The sequence below is a fragment of the Sebastes umbrosus genome, chromosome 1 (genome assembly GCF_015220745.1).
Source record: "Sebastes umbrosus isolate fSebUmb1 chromosome 1, fSebUmb1.pri, whole genome shotgun sequence".
Lineage (NCBI taxonomy): Eukaryota > Metazoa > Chordata > Actinopteri > Perciformes > Sebastidae > Sebastes > Sebastes umbrosus.
The window spans coordinates 34,054,990-34,078,471 of record NC_051269.1 but is presented as its reverse complement, the minus strand read 5'-3'; the positions used below and the strand labels follow the sequence as shown (position 1 = coordinate 34,078,471).

General features: G+C 39.0%; 1 protein-coding gene and 1 long non-coding RNA gene across 51 annotated transcripts in view; both read right to left on the bottom strand.

Moving 5' to 3' along the window:
- The window catches only part of cast (calpastatin), a 47,915-nt gene extending 29,794 nt beyond the window's left edge, over positions 1–18,121 (bottom strand). For 5 of the 50 annotated variants that reach the window (XM_037782672.1, XM_037782719.1, XM_037782944.1 and 2 more), the window contains exons 1-2: positions 17,952–18,117; positions 16,277–16,366 (exon numbers count right to left, since the gene is read on the bottom strand). In XM_037782672.1, the coding sequence (XP_037638600.1) occupies positions 16,277–16,366; positions 17,952–18,008 (147 nt within the window). In that variant the 5' untranslated portion in view covers positions 18,009–18,117. Of the gene's footprint in view, positions 1–53; positions 105–2,266; positions 2,469–11,881; positions 12,058–16,276; positions 16,367–17,257; positions 17,589–17,951 lie in introns of those variants that run through there. The other 45 variants (XM_037782681.1, XM_037782844.1, XM_037782760.1 and 42 more) reach the window with 37 other exon arrangements.
- A 399-nt stretch (positions 18,122–18,520) lies between these two features.
- LOC119496065 lies at positions 18,521–18,761 on the bottom strand. Its single transcript, XR_005208626.1, has 2 exons — positions 18,725–18,761; positions 18,521–18,641 (listed from the first exon to the last, which is right to left on the bottom strand). It is a non-coding gene; the product is annotated as an uncharacterized LOC119496065 (long non-coding RNA).
- Positions 18,762–23,482: the final 4,721 nt, after the last annotated feature.

Below are 23,482 nucleotides of genomic sequence, written 5' to 3'. Positions count from 1 at the left end.
GTACACAGACAAAATCAAAGGGTGCAGACGGTAGAAATTTCACACAGCGGTACCTGGTAGAAATTTTGTCGAGGTAAAGGAAGGGGCCGATAGTTGCCGTGTATCTGTTTCATAAGGGGCAAGTAAACAGCTGTTAAACAGAATATCACAGCTGACAGACAAATAGCAAGACTGTGAATCAGAGCAGACTGAAACATATAAACAGCATGATAAACATGAACACACAAACTCAAACATAAATGCACAGAGAGCCTGACGTATATTCTCAATCAATGCCAATACAAGTCACAAGATTAGGGGCTCATACAGACCTACAATGAAGCAGCAAATGCTCATTTGTTTCAACCATGACACTGGTGGACACAGTAATCCCAACACAACAAACATTTGTTTATGTGACCGACAGGGAGAGGGAATTCTGTTCTCAAAGCAGCAGCAACCTCTGCTCATCAATAGCCAAGAGGCCACACAGACAAGTTTTCTTTATTGGAGGGCACTCAGGTCGGTGCATGACCGTGTCTCCTGGGGTGAGACACATGACACACTCTGCTGCATGCACACAGACAGAGCCACAGAGCTTCAGCTACTGTAGCAGTAACCAGCGAGGACAACACTGACTGACGTAGTTGGGAACAGGACACTGATATGAACATCATGGTCATTCTTGGAGAGATGTGGCGAGCGTGATCAAAATAGACACAAGATTTTAGAGAGTGGATGATGGCAGGAAGAGTGCCATTTGAAACCACTGCTCATTTCAAACTGGCATTCAGTCAGCTCGACACATCATCTCAGACGGAAACTGTCGATGTGCTCGAGGTTTACCGTTCCAAGTCCTGTTTTAGACGGGTACGGTGCCTGCTCATAAACCTCAGACTATACGGGGCTTGCTCTCTGCATGACGCACACAACTCACTATGCTTTTTGTTTTGTCAGAAGTGAAGAAACAATGCAGTAGATCCAGGCCTTACCCAACAACAGCGATTAAAGCAGCAGCTTGTGTGTCTGTAATGAAAACTGATGACTAATGCTGGGCCCCACCCGACAAACCACAGACACGCACATGTGAATGTGGCTGGAAGCAGCTCCTTAGCTTATGCTACCACTTCAAAATAGCACTGGGGACTTGTCTAAATGGTCAGTAGTGATAACACGGATTACATCGGCTCAGCGGCGAAAGCTGCAGTCAACGTTAGAAGGAAATATCGTGGATCAGACGTGTAAAAGTGCAAACTGCTGTTGTCTGACTGAAGTTTCAGTGCGGAGCTGCATGAGGATGAATATCATCGCTGTAGGGAAGATTTCAAGAGCAAACAGACAGCTGGGTAAACTGTGACGTCATTAGCCAAACCTTCTGTAATGGGCTACCTGTGCTGTTAATGCACTTTATTGTTACATCAAAGAAAGCTAAGTAACTAAGAATGGAGAGGAGAAGAAAATCTGCTATTTCACTGTACTTGTTCTATATTTGTCTATCATGTGCACACTGACTCATACTTTTTTTTTTAATCAACAATAAGCAATAGAGCTGCAACGACAACAACAATTTTAATAATCGAGTAACCATTTTTTTAAAGGAAAAAAGTCAAGTTTCTCCGATTCCAGCTTCTTAAATGTGAATATTTTCTGGTTTCCTTACTCCTCTATGACAGTAAACTGAATATCTTTGAGTTTGTGACAAAACAAGACATGGGAAACACTAATCAACATTTTTACTCCATTGTCAGGCATTTTATAGACCAAACCACTAATTGATTAATCAAGAAAATAATCAACAATGAAAATAATCGGTAGTTGCAGCCTTAATAAAAAACAAACCCTGGTTTACAGAAGTCTGGATACTGTTAGATAATTTTGTTTAAAGAGTTGTTGTCAGACCCTGATGACATATTAATTATTATTAATTATTTGTGCAGTATCCCTCACTATATACAGTTGATTATTTACTTTTTGTTTTGTTGTTACCTTGGCGACAACTGCTCTATAAAAGTAATAACACAGTAATATTCAGTCCTATGCCAACTTTCCTTAACTTGCCAATGCGAAAGGCAGCAAACTTGATCCCACAAACTGCTGTCTCACACAAACACAACGCTGCAAACTGCTGTTAAAATTCAACACACGAACGACAAGCCACCAACTGTATGACCTTAACCACAGCCGTCAAAATTAGTCGACAGGTATCAGTCCAACAGGAAGCCCTTCCACACACCAGACATTTAGAAAAAGAGCGAGCATGAAGGGGAAATGCTGTCCAGATACATACCATAAGTGCGATATGGGTGTGTTTCCTGTATATATGCTGCTGTGTAGGCTACACTACCCAGATGCTCTCTTCTTGAGGCTGCTTCACCTTAGATTCCCGCTGTGGAAACGCTCTATGTCAATGCACACACGCATGCACACACACACACACACAGACACACATGTAAACAGACATATAGACACACGCCCCAGCGTTGAAAAACTTGCTGCTCCGCCTTCATGGAAGCAGCACAACAAGCCTGTGCTGCTCTGGCTCCACCTCCTGAGCCACAAGGCAGCAGAGCAGGCTCGGTCGGATTGGACAGCCGAACACACAAAGACCCACCCACTGCTCGCTTGAAGCCAGGAAAAATAAATAGGTCTGCTTTAAACTTTGGGCTGGGTCGGGGCTGGCTTTGAAAGGAGGGATGTTGCAGTTTGATAACAGACAAGGTGGCCTACATCAAGATATATGCATGAAGAGTTAACGTTGAGGCAGAGTTGATGGATGTAGCAGCGATGAGGCTGAAGTGAATTTGCTGAAGTGAATTTGCTGCAGTTGCTGCGTTGTTGGCACAGTCTGGGTGTGTCTGAGAGAGGACGACTCACTGCTTAGGAATCTAGAGCCAGTCAAATAACAGAGACAGTGTGTGTGTGTTGCAAAGAAAAGAAAAGAGGGAGGGGGATCACATCACATGTAGTCCTAAACACACCCAAAGGCTGCCAGAGTAGAGACGATCTGTAAATTTAACAGCTGCAAGAAAGACAGCATAAACAAGGTGACCATCAATACAAGTTCAGACATGTTGTCTTTGGCCTTAACAGCGCTTCAAAGTAGCTCCTGAACAAAAGAACAGACAGGAAACACAGCTGCTGGACAGTAGCCATGAGTTATGTAAGAATTTTAGAAAAACACAGCAGTTTAACCTTTCCCCTCTAAGCACAAGCACACTTCTCAGCATTGATTAGTTTATAGTTTAGCACCAGCTAAAGTGAATCCAGAGACTTGTAACTACTTCTCAGATAAAAGCACTCCACACCACAAAACATGTCAAACATGTTAAAAGGGGGAGGGCTTTGGAAAACAGCACCCCCCTGTGTCTAAAAATACTCATAGCACTTAGATGAAAATGAATGGAGGATTGTGTGAACGTCATCTGAAACTGCTGTGTGTGTAGGCTCACTGCGTCTGTCAACTTATGTATCAGTCTGTTGTTTCGTGCTGAATACACATAAGACTGGCATATACTGCATGTGTGTTTTGTCTCTGCACTATAATACTGTATGAACTAATGCAAGGCAAAGGAACAATATGTTATGTTTGAGTAAAATAGATTTAGCCATGATTCATAAAACTGTCCTGGGTTATAAATTTGAGGCTTTATAAAGCAAAGAAACAAAGAAAAGAACAAAACATTTCAGCGTTATTTGTTCTGTGATTAGCAGAGACTTTGGCATGGCATCCTTTATTTATATTACCCCACAATGAGCTCTAGCTACTGTACAAAAAAACATTTTTTTCTTCTTTGAAGTTCTCTCTGAACATGAATAGACTTGCATAAACAACAGCCAAGGCACAACACAGGGTTATCACCTTGAACATACTATAAATGCAGAGTTCAGAATTGAGCATGGCATGGTGTATTTTTGGTATTTTCTAGGGCTGTTAATCGATTTAAATATTAAATCGCGATTAATCACGATTGTCCATGATTAATCGTGATTAATCAAAAAATCAATCACACCTTTTTTATCTGTTCAAAATGTACCTTAATGGAGACTTATCAAGTATTTAATACTCTTATAAACATGGGAGTGGGCAAAAATGTTTGCTTAATGGAAATGTATTTATATATTTATTATTGGAAATGAATTAACAACACCGAAAGATCGATTTCGTTAACACGTTAAAGAAATTAGTGGCGTTAAAACGTATTTGTGTTAACGCATTATCGTGTGAACTTTGACAGACGTACTATTTTCTTCTTAAGAAGAGTGGTCTGCCTTGTTTCTAAATTCCTCTAACCATATTCATTTTGTCCAAAATATTTTTGAAAGGACAAGTAGGTAAATCTCCTCAACAATCCCTGCCCTGGCATCCCACCTGGCAGATATATTTGAGTCTGTTTTTGGTACCTATCAAAATAAATCTTCTCTAACAGCTTTGCCCCGTCTGACTCCTGAAACACAACAGAGCCTGCCCTCTGCTTTTGTGTCTTTGACTCTGTGAGTGTTTATGTGCTGGCATGTTTCATGCATGCTTACACTGGATCCAAACGCCTTACTTGGTATCCCCTGGTAACACATATCTTTGTTGACGACAACTAATGAGCTAAAGCAGACGGCGGACGCACCCATCCAGAGAGATTGGCCAATCAGAACAGTAAAGCTGGAAACAGGGGGTTTCTAATCTGAACTTCTGATTCTGTTTCTAGGAGCTCACAGGAAAACTCTGAGTGGGAGGCTGGAGGGTATCATGTTTCTTAAACTAAGTCTGTGGGAAAACTGTGGACTGGTGTTGTATACTTGTGCTGGCAAGAGATTGCAGTGAAAAACATTGATAACAGGTAGTACTCGGATAGATAGAAGATGTTTGCCAAGAAGTTCTGAAAGGTTATAAAAGAGTGTGTGACTCAGGTCTTGATGAAAAACAGTGGCTGCCAGAAGGAATCTGTGTACTCAATATGAAGCTATTAAATCCTGCAAATGAAAAACCTGTTGTCAACAAGTACATTGACTATGCAGAAACAAGCATGAATAATGTAGAGGACAGGAGCAACCTGGATAACTTGTCAAACCAGACTACTAGTCCTTTAAGAAACACCATGACATGGGTTAAAGGTGCCATGTGTAATGTCTAGCCACTGCCATGAAATAGGGGGCAGCATTTCACCTCTATTACTGGGTCCATACAATCTAAATTTACAGTCGTGAGTTATAAAAATATAAAAGCCAACTACTAACTAACAGCACGGCAAGAATACGACCAAACTGCTGAAACTCTGAGAGGCGGTCAAAATAACACTGTAATCTTATAATCTTCGGCCACGTTAGCCATCTGTGTGTTTGTGTTTGTGTAGCAGGAGTCAGATTTCACACATACTTGTCAAGAGAGAGAGAGCTGACAGACAAGACGATGGTGAAGGATTTGGTGTCAAAGCAAAAAGCAAAAGCGCCTATTTTGCAATATTTCGGATTTAACCAAAACGTTAATGAGGCAATCAGCATAAGGAGGATGGAGCGTTCACTGCCGGTGTGCGGCGCGGCGCAAGTCCCACAGCGAAAGCTCGACCGGAGAGGCCAGACCCACAGCCGTCCACCGTTAAAGATCAAAGTAAGCGTTCTACATGTAGTGACCATCATCTTTTCTTGTAAAATGTCTGGTGTAATCAGTAACACCGGTGACGTCACAAGTCACAACAAACTGTATACACTCAGCTGTGCTTTGAGCGTAACTGCAACACTGGCAATCTAGCATACTAACATTAGCATGTGTCATTTGATCATTAGTTTCTTGTATCTTGTGTGTAAACCGTGGGGATCACCATGGTAATATGATATTTCACTCTGATCCAAGACGCTGGATCAATAGACTACTCAACCAATCGACATCACCATGCCTTGAGCCATACTAGTTTGACTAAAAACACTGGCAAGTATCCATAAAATCTACTCTCACACACACACTTTTAGCTACAGGATATCAGTCAATGCTAGTGGTTGCCAATATTTTCCTTGAAATTAAAGTTCATGTATTCTGTTACACTCCTTAAATTCATCTATTGAGTTTTGAAATGCAATACAAAAATGCTAACTTCTGAAAAAATAAAGAGAACTGTCTGTCTGCATCAATTTATTCAAATATTATTACTCCCATTAGGAATGTTCGTAGAATATGTTAAATCCAAATTCCATATTTGGAAAAACATAAATAATTCCTTTTATTGAAATATTTATCCATCAGTTGGTCTAAGAGCGACACTATCTCTTTAAATTGTCTTACTGGTCATCTGACCTCTATTGTTGGGAAGTCACAGGGCATGAAATATCTCAAAGTTAACATCATAGTTGAACGGCCCCAAGCTTTTGAAAACTGTCAGAGAAGATTTAAAGAGACGGACAAATTTACTGTTACCACTGTGGGGGAGGGCAGAAGTACTCCCCAGATTAGCCTTCATTTTTTCTGCAATCTCACCAAAGTGGTTCAACGAGATTAGCAAATTATTTTCAGTGTTCATACGAAAAGATAAAGAGCCTAAAATTTGCCTTAAGAAATGAGCTGTTCCAAGAAACAACCATGGGTGAGGGATACCAGATGTGCATTTATATTACTTGGCTTCTAATGGTGTATATCTAATATCCTGGGCATCCAAAGACAAATCGTCCAGATGCAGGTTAAAAACATTACTGGTAAAAGGGAAACTATTGATATTCAATTAAGAGATGAAGCCACTGGCAGAGGAACGGTCTCCAAACTGTACAGACTTTTATGACACACTTTTTTTCACCATAGGGCACCCATAAAAGCACATGGGAGACGGATCTGGGCGTAGGCTACCTCTCACAACTTTCAAGCTGTGTGAGGTAGAAACTTATACAAATGACGAATATTTATTTTTATATATAGCACCCCACACAAACTGAAGAAAATAGAAAATGAACCGTAATGTTTCAGATATGTGCTGTCATTGATGTGATGTGACTGCCACTTTTATGCATCAATTGCGGCACCGTCCTTTGATAAGAAGATTTTAGGTAAATGTTAAAACAATTTTGTGCAAAATATTGGATATAAATTTCCCATTATGTCCAACAACGAGTCTACTGGGAAGTAAGATGAAACTCTGGTTGGATTAGCCTTTCTCTCAGTGAAACGGACATTACTTATGAATTGGAAGGTGAGGAAACCAAATTGTTTCAATATAGAAAACTTGCTTAAAGATTATTTGGACTTGGTATCTATGGAGAAAGCAGCATAGGTTCTTCGAGATCTGGCAGTGGCTACTTAGGTTCTAATTAATCATGTCAGCTTTGAATATAAGACCATGATGGCAATTATATGGGTCTATGTTGGTGTATAGCACCCTGAATAGATTTGTGTTTATATAGTTTTTTTCAATGTGTTATATCCTGACCAGTCAGTGTTTCAGCATATTGTTTTACACAGACCAAACAAGCACTTTGGCACTCATATCTCACTCATATCTCACATATCACTGTTGAGCATTGCAGTGCAAACAATAGTGTTACTGTCCAATGTCTCTGGGCAACCAATACTGTGTGTAAATCAGCTTGTTGAGACTTGATACTTGTTTGAGCTCCACTACAGTGAATATCTTTATTTATTTTTGTTAAGGGTGCCACATCATTGTGTGGTAATGCATTTCAAGGTGCAGGCTATTGACTTATGGTGCGTTCAAGCGTGGATGAGATGCTCTGAAATCTGAGATATGAGAGTTGGCGGATTGATAGCGCTGTCTATATCACAAAGAAATCAAACCCAGTGAACACACATGAGCCATGAGAAAAAAGATGATGTAAATTTGACAGCTCAATTCATTAAAATCACTGTTTATCAGCTAACTTTCTTTCTTTTTAACCATTATAACATATGATTGTAGAGCAGCGACTTCAGTGAATCAATATCCTAAACAATAATGACCCCTGTATCCGCGAGGGATGCCACGATACCAGAAATTTAGTAGTCAATACCAATACCAGTGGAATTCCACAATTCTCAATACCAATTCGATACCACAGTGTATTTCAACATACACATCCACAATTCTCAATACCAATTCGATACCACAGTGTATTTCAACATACACATAATAGTTTGTGCAAATTAATTATTAATCCCTGATGATCTGCCTCAAGTTTCTCGACAAAAACTAAATTTTACAAGATCATATTTGAACACATCATAACAATGATGTACATATCAATGCAAACTCCGTATGTTAGCTGTTAGCTTTGTTATTTAGCCAAGCAGGAATGTGCTGACCACCGGCTGCTATCAGCTAACGTTAACTAGCTCTTCTCCTGCGGATTTCAACACGGATTTGTTGTTCATAATGTAGCAATATCAGGGGAATTTTCTATCATCCCCGGGACGCCGTTAGTCTCAAGCCCTAAATCCTGGTACATGCGATACCTGGGGTACTGTAGAAAAACGAGTTCCGTCACGGTTTCTGAATTTTGGCATGAACTTGGTACTGAAGTATTGGTTCTTGTGACATCCCTAGTATCCCCCACACTTACAGTAAACTATAGCAGTAATTTGCTCTGCTGCATGTCCACGTAACATCTCTAAATTTAGCTCTGCACTTTCCCCCCCGGTTTGTTGACCTACATTTCACCCCACACTAGAAACACACACAAAAAAATGTAGGCCCTTTCTCTACTTATCTACTTAGATTGGGCCTAACCCTAACATCTGTAGAGTAATTGAGCCCCAAACTCTGTGCCTCACATTACAGGATCGTAGATAATAAACCTTTGGAGCCACAATGATGTCAAGATATCGTTGAGACTTGTCAGCAAATTTAGCTCATGATAATCACAAGCTTGCTAACATGTCATCATCAACTCTAGCGTTCCACTTTCATGTGTTTATGTGAAGCAGTACCAAGAATCTAAATCATTATATCACATTACCATTTCCAGTAAGCGTCAGGCAGCTGGGGCTTCATTACCGACTTACTTGTCGGGACAAACATTATTTGACTATGAGCACCAGCTTTTCCTCAAGCATGGCAGATGTAAACAAACAGCAGAACAAATATTCAGAGAGAGTTTGGTGCTGAACAACAAGCACATTCTCAGGTGAGCCCAGAGGCCTGGAAACTCTCCCAGATTTGCTTTTATATAACTCACATGACAAAAGCAGTCAACTCGAGCCAAACTGACAGTCAAGTGAGAAATCTGACAAGTCACAGTGAGTGCTGGGAAATAACACGCAGGCTGGCGACGGGATAAACACCAACATTTAAAAATGCAACTAATGGAAAGATAATATTTAGTTGCGCCGGATATGTGTCAACAGAAATGTCTGTGTATTTATGCTCCCATGTACACAACGTTCTCTCCCCTTCTGGCACAAACACACAAACAGCCCGAGGGCTTAGAGTGCCACGTAATGAAGCATCGCCATCAATACAGCTGATGCCCTCCTGCCTTTAGACTATTTTGCTTACATTCAGAGGCATTGCACAAGTGGCTCCAAATAGCAGAGAGTTATAGTGAATGGCTTTTTATGACATTTGAACTTCAGTATCCAGGCAATCAATAAACAGCACATGATGCAGGCTCCAGGTGGTCTGTGGTGATTTAGATCAAGGGATAATAATAGAGAGATTGATTTGTAAATTCCCGACAGAGGAAAAGTGTACATCATGCACCACGTCAGACTTTCATTTGGTCAAATGAGTCAGCAGTCTTGCACATTATTTTATACTAAAGCCCAACTTTGTGCTTCAGGCTGATACAATAAAAACAGGACCTTTCTCAAGCTCTGTGCTTAAGTACAATTTTGAGGTACTTTACTTTGGTATTTCTATTTGATGCTAGTTTATACTTCTAGTTCACTATGTCCCAGAGACAAATATTGTGCTTTTTATGCCACAACATGTATTTGAATGCTACACTTGCTAGTTTATTTTGCCGATTAATATTTTACAAACAAAACCTGTGAAGACCAAACAGTATATATAGAAGTTAGAATGAGTTCCACCTCAACCAGCTGCAACAATAAAATGCTGCTTTCACGTGAATGCAATTATCATAATAACTCAATAATATAGCGCTGCTGATTCGGGGGATAATTCTCTATAGGTTCATCACTACAAGGGACACCTGTTACATTGATTTCACGTTGTTGAGTTGTGATTATAAAAAACAAACATCTTTTATAGCTGCTACATAGTCATTTGAATTCTGAATGTAGGGCTAGGCGATATGGCCAAAATCTTCTATCTCGATATAGGTCATTTCATATCATGATAACGATATACATCATATAGCATATTTTCTGATAATTCAATACATAAATAGTCTATATGAAATAACCACATGGTAAAGCCTATTTTTGTGTACTCGTGTGACTTATATAAATATTTGACAAATGAAAAGTTCTGAGTATTTTCTCATTTTAAGAACTTACATTACAGTTTTATGTGAAATTATAGAGAAAAATATATAGGCCTAGCCTATATCGCGTTAGAAATGTTATAGGAAAATATACCGTTTCTGCATTTTTATCATTTTGACGATATACATCGTCATATTGCCCAGACCTATCTGAATGTGCAAGTTTTACTTGTAATGGAGTAATTTTACACTGTGGTATTGCTACTTTTACATACGTAAAGGACTAAAACAGTGCTACTGTTAACATACAATACTGCTTAGTTCAAAGATATTAAAAAGATTGTTCTCAGTAGGTTTTGTATAATAATAATAATGCTGTAATACATTATGTACAGTACAATAAAGATAATTTATAAATCTAGTGTTGAGTTGTCAACTGTATCACAGAATGTAAAAACAAGTGTCAAATGACAAGACTGATGTGTACAACACCCACTCCTCTCGTCTATTATCTTCCTCTCAGTTTTAGACTTTGCTCTGCATGTCCAGTTAAGATATGTTTCCCAGTGTCCGTTTCCCGTCAGTCTAAGACTGACGAAAGAGAGCTGTGGGGGAGGCAGACTGCTGCAGCCCAGGGCTGAGAATTTTTTGCCAAAAACACAACAACAAAAAAAACCTCCAACAATCTAATGGCTATCTGTGCGCCATCGTCCTCCCGGGACACATTTGAACCTTTAACACATAAAGTGACTCAGAGCAAACTAGCACAGCCCTGATAACAAAGCCCTGACATCGGGACAGTCAGCGTAGACCTGTCACAGTCGCTTTCTCTGCACGACATGTGAGAATGTAACACAGGATAATGGCTCTGAGGTTACAGGATATGACCTGCAGTACAATTCCAAGTTCTGCAAAGAGAGAAAAAAAAAAGAACACTTAAGCTTATTCCAGCTACACACCCTTTCATATTGCTCCATCTGCCACTACAGATTATCACAGGAGAATGCTATTTGGGGCGAGACCTAAAAACTCAAAACCCTCTCCTGAGAAATACCAAAAGCAGGATATCTATCTCCTTTAAACAACCATCCCATGCAAGGATCTAGCAGTTTCCCCTGTGGAAGGTACTTGTAGCAACAGGTAGCAAACAATGCAGGCCTTGTCCCAGCCTTGGTTTAATATCTCACTACTGCAAAACTTAGACTGTGGTTCTGAACCTCGCACAGGCTGACCGGCAGCCTCACATTCCTCACAGAGAGAGAGAGCGAGAGAGAGACAGACAGTCAGAGCGAGGGAAAGAGGGAGGTCTGACTTGGACTTGAGCCAAGAGTTTTCCTCCTTATATGTGTTTCCCCTATGAGTCCTTTGTTAAACATACAGTACAAACTGTACTAACAGCACTAGCAGACCAATTTGAAGCACTTTGCAGGCTGACTTACGTTAACAAAACAAACACACGTGGATACTTTTGGATTAGTTGCTCAACACATACCATGGCACAAGCACACACACACACATACACATAGACATAACACACATTTGCACACACCTGCTCCTCCACGGACACATCCTGCAGGGCCTGGCCGTCCCGTGGGCCTCGGATCCAGGTCAATAGCTGGCCCATGTTGGCTGAAAGTGCCTCGGAGCGTGTGTGTGAGTGTTATGTCTGTCAGCCGCTGCCTTGTCTGTGTGCTTGCAGCATGTTTCCAGCTCTCCGGGAACGGGGAGAGAGAGAGGGCGGAGGGAGCGAAGGGGGGGCGTGGTCCGGGAGAAGCGAAGGGGCAGGAGGGAGGCTCCGATGTGGAAGTCACAAGAGAGGCCGGGCCGTAAGTCTCTGGGCTATAAAGGGAAGAGAGCTGAGGGGCCACATCTGAGCTGCTTCTCAGGGAAACGGATATTGCCAACACACACACACACACACACAGGAGCACACATGCATGAAAATACGCCTGGGCAGGTGTGTAAAACAATTTTTTGCAGAGACAATATCCGAGCCACTTATCAACAAGCATACACCCAGATTTTGTGATACACTGGCCCTAGGTACACACAGGCATAGAGAGACACATGTGTACACACTTCTTATGTACACGCAGCAATAAAAGATAGCTTGTGCAACCAACCTGGTTGCCTAATTGCCTGTGAGAATAAAGGGAGAGGCCAGACTTTAGTTTTATATCACATCTGCGTCAACTACCTGCCAAGAGGGACAAGACTGAACTTTCAACAGCGTCACATATTACAGTGACATCATCATCATCTCTTGAGGGTGATATCAGCAGGGAATTATATTGATTAAACCAGAATTATTTCAACATCTGGTCACCATGCCAGAACTATCAATTGATAACCACAGTGAAAGACTGTTATCTTTGGCAAAAGGAGGGGATTTCATCATGGCTCCATGCATCAAAACAGCTGGGGCGGCTGCAGAAAAATATTTAAGGAACCAGAAATTAGGGAGTGTTCCTACAGAACACATGACTAATAATTTACTGACGCTTAAGGCATGGGTGTTGGCTTTCTGAACCTTCACCTGCCATTATTTTTAACCAAGAGAGATGCTTTACTTATAACTTTATTTGAACAACATTCAGCAAACTACAGAAGTGGAAAGACAGCATTACATCCTATACTAACTTCTATGAAAACACAAATACAGACTATGTGGAAAAAGTATATTCAGGAACTTTGCTTTCTGACATTTACAGACGAGGCAATGCATGTGCAAAGTGCAATTCCAGTCATAACTCTGAGGCTTTATCTCACCTATGTCTTGGGTGTATTTGTTTATCCCTTTGAGCAGTTCTTGGGTGGGGTGTGCAGACAATACAGTCTTTGAGTGAGTCACTGTGATGGAATCAGTCTGAACCTTTCGAGTGTTTTAGCAGCACACCTCAGCAAAATATGGAAATAATGTATTGTACTATCAGTGACTTTAAACCAGCCAGGCGTGATACTCCTGTTTGTGCAGTGCACAGGTTGAATGGTCATATGGAAATATGAAGCTGAAACTGAATGGCAAAAAAGCACATCCCTGTTGGATTTCTTTAAAGAATCAAGACTACACATAAAAGTGGACAAGCATGATTAAAGAACATCTGTTGTGCTGATTAAATATGAGAATTTGCTGTCTGATAAGCCTATCAATACAGACCTAGTGTGGTAATGAAATTCCATTGAATATAATGAAAAACTAATAACTGTTGTGCATTTAGTGGAATAATGTGTTATGGATTCAACTGTCATAAACTGCATTCCAGAGGTTTTCAACCTGAGAGGTGCACCATGGGGCCGCAGGAGAGTTGAGGGAGGGGGAGGGGCAAAGATGTGAGCCAAAGATAATGCCTGAGGTGAAAGAGACAGGTGCATGTCGGTGTTCTAAAAACAACCAGGAAATGAGTTATTGTAGTTTGTACTGCTGATTTGGGCCGCTTGTCAACACGGACAACAGTGGCAGCAGTGGATGTTACAGCTCATGGAGCCAAATAAGCTAGCTTAGAACCAACCCAACCAGTCGCCCAAATTTGCATCAAAAATCCCTCTCCTCTGAGTCATAACTCAGTCAAACACGCAGACATGATACACATATTTTAAAATTCAGTGTGACTTAAACTCTCCCAGGATATCATTGTTTCAGAATATTCAATTGCTTATAAACTTCCAAAAATCCACTCAGAAATCCTAGAAAAAAAGACGTTCCTTATTAACTTGCCTGAGAATCTTCACGTTTTTTTTCTCCAGTATCACAGTAGCCTACTCCTGTGGTAGTTGTCTGTACAACCATTGGTGCATTACATACAGGAACTCCCAGTAGCTGATTTGGCATACTTTTAATGATGCCAATTAGTCTGAAAACAAACTAAAAAGGAAATGGGGCTCAAGTTGTAGCCCACTGGGAACTCATGACTCCATGGCAACATTATACTTCCTTTTGCATGCCCCCAATGCATTATGGGAAGTTAAGTTCCGAAACTTAGAGCAGGATCACCCCCCAAGTAAAACTAAGACAACAACTAATCACAGGAGTTAGCCTACAAAACAATTAATATTCATAGTGCAACAACAAACATTACTAAGGCTCAGAATGTCCCATCAAAACACACTCTCCTCTATCCATTCATTTACAGATATTTACACTGTGCTGAAAACCTGTTGATATACAGGCAAAAAACTAAAATAAATTGAGGTGGTGGAGGTTTGGGTTCAGCAGTTCTGTCTGAAAGCAGGCCCACAGTGTCAGACTTTTAAAACCTGCTGTAATCCATCTGATAAGCCAGTGTGTTCTCACAGCAAAGGAATGAAGTCATACCAGATTGCTTTTCTGTCCCTTTTCTGTACCCGATGACTTTTAAAAAAAAAAAGACACACAAAGTATGTACAGCACAGCCCTGCAGAATGTACATATTCTACATGTTGCAATGGAAATGCACATTTGCTTGCACATGTGTGTACACATGCACACACAGGCATTTGCAGAATGCCCCCAGAGCAGCATTTACTGTGGCTATCTACCAGCCACTCCATAGATTACCATAGTTTTTTTTTTGTCTGGTGAGTGAATCAAATTTAGCAGCCACTTGCATATTTTACCAGCGCTTGGCTGGTGGCTGGTGCTAACTTCCAGCACTGCCCCATACACGCCCTGGCTGACAGACACACCTTTGCCGATGTGAAGTGCCAAATGACCCAGCCTGTAAAACTAGCTGGTGCACCATGGGAAACAAAAACATATGTCTTGTACCGTAACCTCCCAAAGACCTACAAGTACTACTACTATCACTTGTGTAACATGTGGTGTGTGTGTGTGTGTGTGTTGCAAATTCATTTTTTTCACCTGTGATTTGACATCATCAGATTTGCACAAAAAGATTCAGTTTAGTGACAGGAACAAGTGATACTCTAAGCTCAATATTTAGAATACGAGTGTTACCTGAGATAATATAGTTAGTTAAATGTGAATGAAATGAATGAGGAGATGCCAGATGTTGTCATAAACATGTTTTTTGCGAGTGCCAGCACCACATAAGTGAGCGTAGGTAACTGGACTCCTTTGCTAAACTGGCCCTCTTCTTTATATTTAGACTTATGTCGTACTACAGTCACCTAACTCTATCGCCACCACAGCAGTTCGGACACCTACAAACTCTGCCCATCACCACCTCACACACACACACTGGCTCACCTACGTAGATAATACAGGGCTTCTGCACCAGCTAGCCATGAAATATATGAATGCTTAACAACTCTATTTAGCCATTTGCAGATGCACAACTGTAAAATGGGACAAGAGTTTTAAAAAGATATCAGAAAATAAGCATTACAGGTCAGGCGGGAGTTGGCTCTTGTGGGGAAAGTCTTAACATAATCTTAGAAAAATTACAAAGATAAACGTGATTCCTAGTAAAGATAAAAGTAGCGCAGGAATTTCTGGGTTTACTGCCCCTCCTCATCATCAGAGTCAGCACAAGCAACTTTCCCAGGCAGGTTTACACCCAAGCAGCTCTTATCTGACGAATCAGCATTAGCGAGGTCAAGTGTGACTGCCCTCAGCAGAGGGAGACAAACACAGAGTTCCTTATCATATACAGTATATCCTGCAATTCAGAATTGGCCTTTTACTTCAGAATAATTCGCAGTAATCTACTGTAATGCAAGTAGGATACAAAGTTCTCACTTTTCTGACCTTTCTGGCCCCATTTTTGGGGTTTATTTTGAGACCTAAAAATGGGAAAATTTTAATTTTATCTTATGACCACAGAAATTAGAAAGTTTGTTTTGTAGGAATTATTATATTTCCATCTTATTTAATCACTCAATTAACACTATATCAGACAAGTAAGTCAGATTAGGAAATGTCCACATGTCCACCCATGTGGGGGGAAAAAATTGTCGGTTTCAGTGTGCATCTATGTGAGCCAGCAGAAGGAGGGGAAGTCAGTACCTTGCCATAGTAGGACCCTGCAGTAGGATAGTTGTTGGTAGACTTGCTACTACGATCGACTCCAAGTTGGGCAGCAGGTACTTCTTTTTGCTACACACACACACACAAACAAACAGGCCCCAGCTTGTTATCGTAAGTGCTGAATTCAATGGAAACGTCTGCACAGGATGCAGTGATTTCAACCTATTGTGTTAGTGGTTTATTGGTTTAACATCTGACAAAAAAAAATGTTGCATGTACAAGTCTTATCGTCTTGTTGCTATTATTGCTTTTCAACTTTTTTTGTGAAAGTCTAATGCTACATAAAGAAACAAATAAAAAGCAAATAGCATTTTATTATATTTTGGTGCTTGTGTAAGCATAATAACTGTATGTCAGTCAAATAACACATATGAAAAGAGCTGCAACAATTAGTCGATTGACATAAAAATAATCGCAAACTATTTTTATAATCGATTAAAATAATTTTTCATGCAAAAGTGTCAGAAAATGCTGTTTCAGCCTATAAAATATGGAGATTTCCTGCTTTTTTTCTGTTTTATATCATATTAAACTGAATATCTTTGGGAAGTCTGGAATGAGTTGACACACCAGAGCAAGACACTGTAGTGCATTTTACATCTGATATTAAAGACTAACTTGGACAACAAGTGTGCGTGTTGAAGCCTATCTCAGTTTAAACAGTCACACACCCTTGTATCCAAACACAGTGTATGTGTGTGTGTGACAGGATATGGGCAAAGCCCTTACAAACATTTATTTCAATTCAAAGGTTATCTTGTGCAGCCTATGCCAAGTTTTTAAGGAGCATTCAGCGAAGCTCTTAACATTCATACTAGTTGTGCCGGTTTACTAAATCAAATGAATGCACGCACCGTCTCTACGGGTGCCAAGGCTTTACTCAAGTGATTTTTAAGTGTATTGCCAGAGGGTTAAACAGAAAAGAAAGAGAGAAGAAGGGTGAAAAGTAGATGTACTTACAAGACTGCACCAGTATGCTGCATACGCCATGAGGGATCAGGATAAGGTAGCCTATTGGAGAAATCTAACCAGGAAAGTTTCTACCCTACACTCTCTCCTGTCCTCACCACAAGATCTTTTCTGTCATGCCCTCTCAAACAGTGAGCCACACCCCACAAACTTCTTCTAATTACCACACAGATTTGTCTGTTCCGTAGCCTTCTTCTTACTCAGTCACAAAGCTGAAAATGCATTGTTTTCTAGCAGGATATCTGGTTCTTCCGCATAACCAAAGAAGAATCAAGCACTGACCTGTATATATATATAAACGCCACCCCCATCCTATCACTCCCATCAGCACTCACATATTTCCAAAGAAGGAACTTGATAGTGGTTGTTCCCAGCTAAAAAACACAAGCTGCTGGTAGGAGGGGTGGTTGGCCACATAGTTTGATCTCTGTTTGGAGAAACACACCACCATCAATAGCTTTAAAAGCTACTGGCAACATCACATATCGATTGACCAATGCTGCTGATTATAGACAAGGTTAATCGATCTGCAAAAGAAAGGCTACATGCCACACATAGAAAATGTCCACAATGTATGTGCGTTTATGGATTGCATTGTTGTCTGCAGCCATTTGGGGATTATTTGCATTTTATAAACCCAATCTAAACGCCTTAGCTCAGTATGTGTGCCATGCAATAAACTTACTTCGTCCGCCTCCTTTGGGTGTTTATGGTGACCATGGCTTCTCCTCTTGTGTGGCATCTTTACAAAAACACGAGTGGTTTAACTTTTTTAAGTTTCCTTGTGCAGCCCTCAGTCCTCTCTGTTGGGAATCTGTGAGTCTACGAGCTGATCTGCCCCCTTGGAGCAAAATAGTTTGCCCCTCCCGCTGAGAAAAACTTTCTCCTTTGATGATTGAACAGAAGTGGAGGGAGCTGACACAAGCAAAATGTTTGTGTGTTTAAGGAGTTGCAAGCAAGTATGGTCTTGTACTTTTATCAGGTTATTTCTGTTTATCAGTTACAGTGGACAGACTGGTTCAGACACTACTACAAAATACACAGATTTGACACAAATGTGATCATATGATGATGATGGAGAGAGGATACAAGGGTGAATTATAAACTGCGTCATTCAGTAGATGTGGAGATATATTCATGTATTTTCTGCTTGAAATCAACACAGGAAGAACCCACAAACTGGATTGTTTTTTCTTTTTTTTGTGCATGAAGAGACACACCCCACACAACAGCTCAGAACCAGGGAAGAGTTGACTCACCGCTGCTGTTTGTTATCCTCCTTTTCCTCTCTCAGGAAGTTAGTGTCTTTATTCAGCACGGCGCTGCTCTCTGCTGGCTAACAGAGGGACTGTCCGAGGCAACACAAAAAGCAGGCCTCATGATGAGTGAAGTGTGTGTGATCTAATAAAATCAACTGCATTATTTTAAAGCACATTCATACTGATAAATTAGAAATACCTGGTATTGTGATAGCTTATTTCATTCTGGATGTTACCATGGTGACCATGGTGACTCATTCTGGATGTTACCATGGTGACGCAACGGCTCTCAACATGGCACCTGCCGTTGGTAGCTAACGGTGCTAACAGTGCTAACAATGGCAAAAGTGCTGACAGATAACAAGGTTGCGTCCGAAATTCCATACTAACATGCTATTTAGTATGGGATATATTTTAGTATGCCCGAAACCTTAGTATGAAACCAATATTACGCGAATTACATACTATTTCCGGTGAAATGTTAGTATGCAAACGCTGGACAACTACAGTGGCATACATATCCCACAATGCAATGCGACAGTGATGACAACGTTCACGGCATGGACAGACGTTGACGGACAACCATGCCCAGTTGTTGGCTTTTTTTTTTTTAAGTTTTCTTTATTTGTTTATTTATTTATTTATTTATTTATTTTTTGTTATTATTTTTTGTTATTTTTTTTTCTCTCCATTTTGTTTTATCCATATTTGATTTTTTTTATTTTGTTATGAGGAAAGGAAAGAGAGAAAAAAGAGGAAAAAAAAAAAAATATATATATATATATATATATATATATATGAAAATAAACATTTGTTTGTCGATTTTTATTTTTTTATTTATTTTTATTTATTTATTTTTCTCTCCATTTTGTTCTATCCATATTTCATTTTATTTTATTTTGTTATGAGGAAAAGAAAGAAAGAAAAAAGAGGGGAAAAAAATAAATAAATATATATATATATATATATATATATATATATATATCAAGAAACAAGAAAAAACAACTCCTCAACTGGCTGGTCATGGGCCATGCTGCCTCAACACCAACTGGGCTCCTCCTCCATCTCCTCTCTCCTCCCTCCAATGACTGCCTATGGATAGAAAAGGGCAAAAGCCCTGAGCTATCAAACCATGCTCACAAATTTAAGAAAAAATTGATGAACAACCCTGTAACATCTTTATATGATAGTATAGTATTTCTGTTTTATTTTGCATTAATGACAGACATGATACATTTCAACATATCTATTCCTAACTGTTACTTACAATAGCTGTTTTCTTTTTTTTTTATCAGCAATACAAGGATAACTTTCAGATTTTAGATCAGGGGCCACATGCGGCTCTTTAGCTCCTCTCCAGTGGCTCCCTGTGGATTTTTTTAAAAAAAATGGTGGAAATGAATAACTGTTTTTCTGTTTACGTTGTCATTTTTATTTATCATTGTTGTAGGTCTATGGTACGACTTTACGACGGAGTATTAGGGCCACATTGAGGAAAAAAAATAAATCTGAGATTTCATGAATAAAGTCATAGCATTACGAGAATAAAGCCATAGTCTTACGAGTAAAAAAGTCGTAGTCTTATGAGAATAAAGTCATAATATTAGCATATATATATATATATATACATATATATATATATATATATATATAGTAGTATAGTAGTAGTAATTTTATGTGTTATTTTCTTTTTTTCTCGTAAAGTTATGACTTTATTCTCGTTATATTACAACTCTTTTTCTCGTAAAGTTCTGACTTTATTGACGTTATATTATGACTTTTTTTCTCGTTAAGTTATGACTTTAATCTCGTAATATTACAACTTTTTTTTATTGTAAAGTTATGACCTCATTCTCGTAATATAACAACATTTTTCCCGTTAAGTTATGAGTTTTTTCTCGTAATATTATGACTTTATTCTGTAAATCTCAGATTCTTTTTCCCTCAATGTGGCCCTAATACTCCGTAGTACATTTGCACTTTGGCCCTCACTGCATTAGACTTATATACTATATACTTAGACTATAAACTGTGTTACCTTCATCACAATGCTCAAATGATTTGCGGCTCCAGACAGATGTATATATATTTTTTTCTGCCTAAAATGGCTCTTTTGATAGTAAAGGTTGCTGACCCCTGTTTTAGATTAATAACATGTTGTCTGTTAAAAGATATTAATTTATCAGAACAGCATTGCTGCATTGACATGTGAACTGATACTGTTTCATGGCAAGTTGAAAGAAAATAGAGCAGAAGGCACCAAAGAAAAACTAATTCAGCTCTGTGATCGGCGCACTTCCTGTGTGATTAGCCCACTTCCTCTGAGCAGCACACAATCCATCTGACCTTCACACCTCCTGATAACAGTATGAACCCCGTCACATAACCACAGAATCGAACAGTCTATATCACCTGCAGAGTGATGCCAATCAGGATGACACCTGAACGGCATTTTAACAGCATCTTCTGATAACAGGTGACATTTGTACAACGTTGGTTGAGCTTTGTTGGCATGAATGAATGAAAACACCTCTTAACCTTTGCTACTTTTGTTTCCGGTATTACTCATATTTGCAACAGCTGGAACATTTATACAATGAGTTATTCAAACAATCAATGCAGTGTTGTTGACCGAATTAGCTTCTGCTGCTTCTTCACTATAATAACGGACTTCTCAATGACAGCCGGCTCTATAGTCCTGTTGGTGCCCTATAGGCAAAATTTGGATTTGGAGGGTTCAACCTCCCAGAATCCTAACTCTGTAAACCGCGACACACATCAGACATCACAATAGTTTTAAGGCAAAAATTAAGATTTTTATTTTCATAAATAGCTGTATTTATTATAATATAAATAAACAATTGATCCCTGATATTGTTGGCTTAAACGTGTTAAGTCAGTTTCACTACAATTTATGCTTTTATTAACAAATAAGTGCAGCTAGGCAGATGAAAAACTGTGAGAAAGAAAATGAGGAAGGATTCCCACCAGCATTTTAAAAAAACGATCATTATTATTATTTTAGAGGGCGACCAGCACCCCCCAGAAGGTGGCGCCCTATGCGACAGCCTATATGGCCTATGTCTTAAGCCGGCCCTGGACATATCCACTATCTCAGCTATCACTAGAAGAGCAATAAATCTGAATGGATAAGTGGCCTTTATTAGAGTTTAATGCAAATTAAAATGTTGGTTTTAGAATTTTATTTCTTTTAAGCACAATTCAGCGTAATATATGTATATATATTTATCTTGAATTTCCCTAAATGTATGTGTTTACATAAATGTATATTTATTTCTTATTGTTTTGCTATTTAATTTCTACAGAAGCCTAATCTGTTTTAAGTGTTTTTTAATTTAATTTTCACTGCCTGTGTCTGTTCTGAAATGTTCAATATAAATTTTATTACCATTTCTAACTTTAGCAGCATAAATCCTTCTCTTCTTCTAGCATCTAAAGATGTGATTGTAATCTATAAGCATCCAGTATTTGCATGCTTGAACGGCTTTTGTTCACTCTCTTGAACCTTGATTGTACCGTTTAAAATCTCCTTTAAATTGCTTTAAAATTAGAAAAATGTTTCCACTCTCTGTGAGAATGTAAATGATATATTCTGTGTCTACTTGATCCACTACTTCCCTAAAACTATATGATGTTTTCATCGAAATACAAAATCGCATGTTGGGATGGCTGCAATAGATAAGCCAACTGAATATTGTAACATTTATAATATAACATAATTTCATGGACATTTACATAAAAGTCAGCCCAAAATGTTTCATATCTCTGTAGACTTTGGGGTGTTGACTGGAATTTAAAGCACAGTTCAATGTGTTTGATTAATGATTGTCTGCACAGCATGTTTTTGTGAAAATATACAGTTTAGCTCAGATCAGAACTAGTGATGTGGTGTGGCCACGGCGACAATAAGGATGACAAAAGGAGGGGGTTGCCATGGCAACCGTGCGTCTGTGTTGGGTGTCACACGCAGCAGACTTCACAGGGTTGTCGGTTCAGTTCACTAGTGTTAATGTGTCTCTCTTACTTCACCATGATGGGTTTCATGATCAATACAGACAGTAGGCTGATGCATGACAGACTTCAGCTGAATTTACTTTGAATGTGATTTTATTATCAAACCATTTTAATATTATGTCTTTGGATTTTGAAAAATAAACTGTATATAATAAAAAACACCAAACCAGACAATAACGTACCAGTAAATAAAGGTGAAAATTACCAAGAAGCTGCATGACACTGTAATTTAAAAAAAATAGTTTTTTATTGAACTCATGCTCAATAACAAAGGTACAGATACATAGACAGTTGAACAAAAAAAGAAGGCAAAACAAAAATAATTACATATACATTTCATAATGCCAGGGTTTTTGTTTATGTTATATACATCATATTATAATCATTTAATAATTTTTAAGTCTTAATGGCTTTTAATATAGGGTATAGTGGTGCTATACTGTGTAAATTCATTAATAAAATGCAGGAAAGTTGGCGTGGTTCCTGACTATTTTGTCTTATGGATATGAAATTTTCCAAAAATAATAAATAATTGTATTATATACAGCATGTTATTTCCAATCTTATCTTTACTAAAATATATTATTACGTCAAACATATTTATTTCAACATTTATCTTAAGTTTCTTTTGTAGAAAGTTGGCTACATCCATCCAGATCATTCTTGTAGAATAGATGGGAAATATTCTCTTTTTCAAGTCACACTTGTAATCAATATCCAGCTTTTACCGGGTAAATTCTATGTAACATCTTTAAAAACCCTTCCTTGAGTTTGTTCAAAACGTTGTAATTGTCACTGAACCATAAATGTGCTGTGATATCAGTGGGAAGTGCAGCTGAAGTCTTCACATCTATTTGTCACACCTAATTGAGCTGCTGTCTGTCGAGGTGGCTGCAGTCGATGCAGCTTCATTTGCGTCATC